This window comes from Solanum pennellii, chromosome 4 (genome assembly GCF_001406875.1).
Source record: "Solanum pennellii chromosome 4, SPENNV200".
Classification (NCBI taxonomy): Eukaryota; Viridiplantae; Streptophyta; class Magnoliopsida; order Solanales; family Solanaceae; genus Solanum; species Solanum pennellii.
The window spans coordinates 57,748,062-57,753,293 of NC_028640.1; the positions used below are offsets into that span (position 1 = coordinate 57,748,062).

At 34.0% G+C, this 5,232-nt stretch overlaps 1 protein-coding gene and 1 pseudogene across 1 annotated transcript in view; both read right to left on the reverse strand.

Annotated features, from left to right (window-relative positions):
• Positions 1 to 1,639: 1,639 nt before the first annotated feature.
• On the reverse strand, positions 1,640 to 2,946 carry LOC107016819 (annotated as a pseudogene).
• Positions 2,947 to 4,542: 1,596 nt separating this feature from the next.
• Positions 4,543 to 5,232, reverse strand: part of LOC107016820 (F-box/FBD/LRR-repeat protein At1g13570-like) — a 17,198-nt gene continuing 16,508 nt past the window's right edge. Inside the window, exon 5 of the mRNA XM_015217166.1 lies at positions 4,543 to 4,845. Coding sequence (XP_015072652.1) covers positions 4,543 to 4,845 — 303 coding nt within the window. The remainder of the gene's footprint in view (positions 4,846 to 5,232) is intronic.

Consider the following 5,232-nt stretch of genomic DNA (forward strand, 5'->3'; position numbering starts at 1 on the left):
TTCTTTTACCCTAATTAGCATATAATTAAGTATAAAAGATGATAAAATACCCCACTATTTGTTTCAAGGTTATCTCTTTTAACCCCCAAGTAATTGAATTATTAACATTAAACCACTAACTTTATAATTATAAGCAGGAATAGTCCAAAACGCCCCTTAAAACATTTAACAGAAATCCGACCCAGTTAGGGTCACGCAGCCTGTGACGGCCCGTCGTGCCTGTGACGGTCCGTCCTGCAGGTCCGTCGTAAAGTTCAGAGAGTTAATTCTGTGGGAAGATTTGTGACTGTCCGTCGTGCCAACGACGGTCCGTCCTGCCATTCCGTTGTGAAGTTCAGAGAGTCGATCTCAGTACCCAAATTTTCAGATTCTAAGTGTTTTGGGACGAGACCCCCTCGACGGTCCGTCGTGACCATGACGGTCCGTCGTGGGATCCGTCGACTCAGACAGTTATTACCAGAATAAACTCTACTGCTCAAAACGACTAAACAGGTCGTTACATAAAATCTTTTAGTACCTTAAAGAAAAGGCAAAACATAGCCTTACTACTCCATCAACCAAAGGTCTCGTTTCTGTTTGTACTTCCAAAACATTTTAACTGAAGATTAATAAGGATTGTGATAACGATACTAATCAACAAGATCCACAACTTCTGCTTTAGATTATAAAAGATAGTCAATTAGATGAAACAAAAAAAAGGGCATCTAAGATAGAATGCTCAAGTAATATTGTTGTATGTTATTGAGCTTGTTTTTTTTGTTTTTGTTTTATAACCAAGAAGTCCTCGAGGGTCAATAGTGCACGGTTAATAACTCAGTGGATGATAGAGCCGCCCCTTTACTCTTCTCCTCTTATATACCAGACTTTTTGTCTGCGGTAGGGTTCGATTGAGCTTGTATATATATATGATTATATGGAAGCTGCATAAAGGAATGGGATATGTTATGACTGTATAGGAAAAAGACTGATTTATGAACAACTGACCCCACCCCCACCCCCCCTTTTTTCCCTATTCCTGTTTTTAGTGATAATTTTTCTGGGATGTGGAATTGTAACATTGAGCTTGTAAGAATAATATTGTTGAAATTCAATTTCAGCTTATAATGTATATTTTATCATAATTCTCATTGTAAAATGTTGTTGAAAGGGATTATCTTTTCCATTCAAAAGGGGTATTGTTTACTAACCATTAAGATCAACGGATTTGATCGAATTTCATTCTTTCTCACTATTCAAAACAATGTGTCAACAACGTCGTCAACTCTAATAAAACAACTAGTTGAAATCGACTATATTAATCCTCACTATTCCATTTATGCTCAACTTAAGTCATGATCATATCAAATAAAAAACAACGCACAATGACCATGAGGACCACAATGAATATATCAAAAAGATCAATAACCAACAAAAGCGTCATCCCATAGATCATTCAAAGAAAAGACATTGAAACAGATCAATCAAAAACATCCATCCAGATTCACCTATGTTCACAAACTGATGGTCTTCACGGTGGCAAATGCAAAAAAAACAGCCTTACTGCTGTATCAACATTCTTTTTACGATTTCAAACATTTTAGCAAAAGATTATGATCTGATTAAAGACTAGTTAAGATCAAACAGGATCGTAATATGGATTCTAATCTACACTATACACAACTTCTGCGTTAGATGATGTATGCTGCAATTTTGTTACCTCAGCGAGTACTTTAAAAGATTCTTTATCTTCCGTGTCACAGGGCTTGGTTATCATTCTTACCAGTGTTGGAGACTTGGCTAATAAAACATTGATAAGCTGCATTTCATCTACTACTGCTGTTACATCATAAATCTTTACTGTCCTCAGGTGATTAAATGTCATATCCGAAAAACTTTCAGGAATATCATCAACAGCCTCCCCGCGCGCATGTTCAAAATAGTTCTAAGAAAGATTAAGAAAAACCATCAGCCTTGATTTAAAATTGAAGATCACAAGAATGTTAATACATACGAAAAAGAGAGAGAAAAGTAAACATCAATAACAACCTCGATTTCAATTTCTTCTAAATTTGGAGAGCTTCTTATCAAGCAAAGAGCAAACGAAAGATCAAAGTGTACTCCTAGATTAATGCAAGATATGTGAAGGCGTTTAAGACAGAAAAGAGCATAAGGGAGCTGGTCCAATATACACGTCTTAGGAAGTAAATGTCGAAAATCAGGATGACTCAAAGTTATGAAAATGCAAGTTATGAAGCTATATTACCTGAACATACTCGTGATTCCAGCACAGATTCTCGAGAGCAGGAATAGACTCAAAAATCTTGTCAATATCATATTCTACCTCTCCCGCAAATTCTATAAGCTCATGTGAAACTTTGGAAAGAAGAGGGACATTCTTTAAACGTAAAAACTTTATATTGCCAGTGAAGATAAATGACCTTAGCTTGGGAGCACGAATCTCAATGTGATTTGTAATAGCGTCGTGTTGCAGCACAAAATGCTCAAGCAATGGGCAATGTGAAATTATACTTCCAAGAAATTCAGAAGAAATTGTGACTTCAATTAGTGCTAAGCTAATTAACTAATCAATCCCTCAAAGACCGGAGGGGGACGTATTTGACAGTCTTTGAGAAACAGATACCTCAATTGTGAACATGTCAAATATGCAGAAGGAAATTCATATGGCTTACTCCTAAATGGAGGTTTAAAGACAAGATGTTGAATGCCATTTCTAGAGAGGAAATATATCAAGTGATCAAGGGTAAATTTAGTAATTGGTCCTACATGAACGGCCAAGTCCTCTGTTGTTTTCCAAAGCGTTTGATCAAGTTTCAGCTGCGGAAGTCTATGCCAAATATATCTCCATTTCCTTGATAAGATGCTTGTCCTCACAACATTTCGTAAAGGCAACCTCGTCAGAATGTCATCAATTACACTATCAGGAAGGTTGCTAAGTACATCGCCGAGGTAGAAGTTTTTTTTTTCCCATTTGGATGCATAACATCAAATGACTACTACAACAAGAATCAGCAGAAAATAAACAAGAACACAATATGTAAGGAATCTTGAAACTGTTCGGTTAGAGTACATTCTACCTAGTTTACTTGTGTACTGAAAAAGAGATTGTTTTCGAAAGACCCACAGCTAAAGTGTATCAAATCCAAGTAAAATAACTGTTGTTTTAGTTATCCAAAACTTAGAAACTTATTATTCCTATTTCAACCTAGTGAAAATCCTAATTCCACCACTACTGAAACACATCCATGATAGACCTACACCTACCAACACACCATGTCCTTGAAAAATATTAACCCCATCAAGTTTTAAGCAAACCCCACTTCAATTTCATCATATTAAAGCATACCCAAAAAATAAAAATGCAATCTTGATATAAAAATTCTATAGAACAAGAACCATAAAAGCTGAGAGTTTGTGTTTACAGAGAAGAAGAAGAACATGTGAGAGGATGAATGTGAACCACTCTGCTCTCTTTGTCTTCTCAAATGGAGGTGTTGGAAGAAACTGAAGAGACAAGCTTTTGAAATTATTTTATTTTGTATTAGGATGAAAGTTACAATTATACTATTATAGTTTCAGTTTTGAAGTTAACAATTTATTTTGTAACGAATGTTGAAAGTATTTTTTATTTATGTGAATTTTATCGTTTTTTGAAAATTTTGAAAATATATTTAATCTCTTTTTCAATCACCGTGTAATTATAAAAAAAATAAAAAAATCAAAAAAATAAACTAAAGTCGAAACTGAAAAATCCAACTTCATATGATTCGATTTAGTTTTTAGAACTAATAAAATGAAGGAGTTAGTTTAGGTTTTTTCTAATAAAAAATTAAATCAAATCGACCTTTGTGCCCCCATCTGAAATAAAGAGCAAATTTGATTTCGTATTTAACAACTAAAACGTCTTTTTTCGATTTTCTTAATGATTCTAAGAGTATATATATTAACTCCCAAGTAATATACATTATCTCGTTTAAATATTTTGTATATCATATGATCATCTTACATGTTAAAGTATGTATTATATCTTGTTTAAGATGCATCACAAATATTAAAATAGAGAGAATATATATAGTAGAAGAAAAAATTAAGGAAAAGCTAATTAAGACACATTTAAAGTTTCATTTTCTTTTTCCTTATGCGAGTTTTATATGTAAATAATCATGTGTTTTTCATTTTCTACCTGAATTAGCCCGTGACAGTTCCAACTTTCAAAGCAATGTCTTATTTCAGAGATGAATCAATAACAAGAATGTCATGCAAAATCTTTGTTAATTCTGCAACACACAGCATAATTTCAAAATAAACAACTAATGTCTTAAATCAATAACAAGCATGAAATGTAAAACCATCTCTGTTCCCAAACAGAGTATTCAAAACATTCATCCAGGTTAACAATTCTATGTCCCAAGCAGATAAAATCTTTATAGTACCTTAAAGCAAAGGCAAAACACAGCCTTGCTACTCCATCAACCAAACGTCTCGTTTCTGTTTGTACTTCCAAAATATTTTAGCAAAAGATTAAGAAGGATTGTGATAACGATACTAATCAACAAGATACACGACTTCTGCTTTAGATGATGCCCGTTGAAACTTTTTTATCTCCGCTAGTACGTTGAGAGATTTGTTAGTTTCCATTTGATGAGGCTTGATTACCATTTTCACCAGTGCTGGAGACTTTGCCAATAAAACCTTGATAAGGTGCATTTCAACCTCTTCTAATAGTACATCATAAAACTTAACTGTTCTCAGATGTTTAAATGTGATATCCGAAAAGCTTGCAGGAATCTCATCAACAACCTCCTGGGGCACAGATTCGAAATAATCTCCATCACTAAGGATACATTCCTAATAAAAATCAAGAAAAAAACCATCAAGTCATTACATATGAATATAAAAACATGGAAAAGATAGAGAGAAAAATAAACATTAGTCTGATACGCTCAAACTTACTTCTCAAATAAGAAGTAAAGCGGTCGCATCAAGTAAATAACCCAACTAGTGAGGTTGGGATCGTTCCCACGAGGAAAATAGTCTAGACTTAACTTCAACTTGTTTATTACTATTGTTCGGTTGATGACTTCCTTGGAAAGTAAAAAACATAAAAAGGGGGGTTTGTATTTCCTAATGAGTAAAAATAACTAGCAAAATTGAAATTGACACTTAACGGTTTTGAAAGTTGGATTTTAATCAGTTAATCAAAGTAACTAGGGTTTACGTGTTCCCCACAGGTTC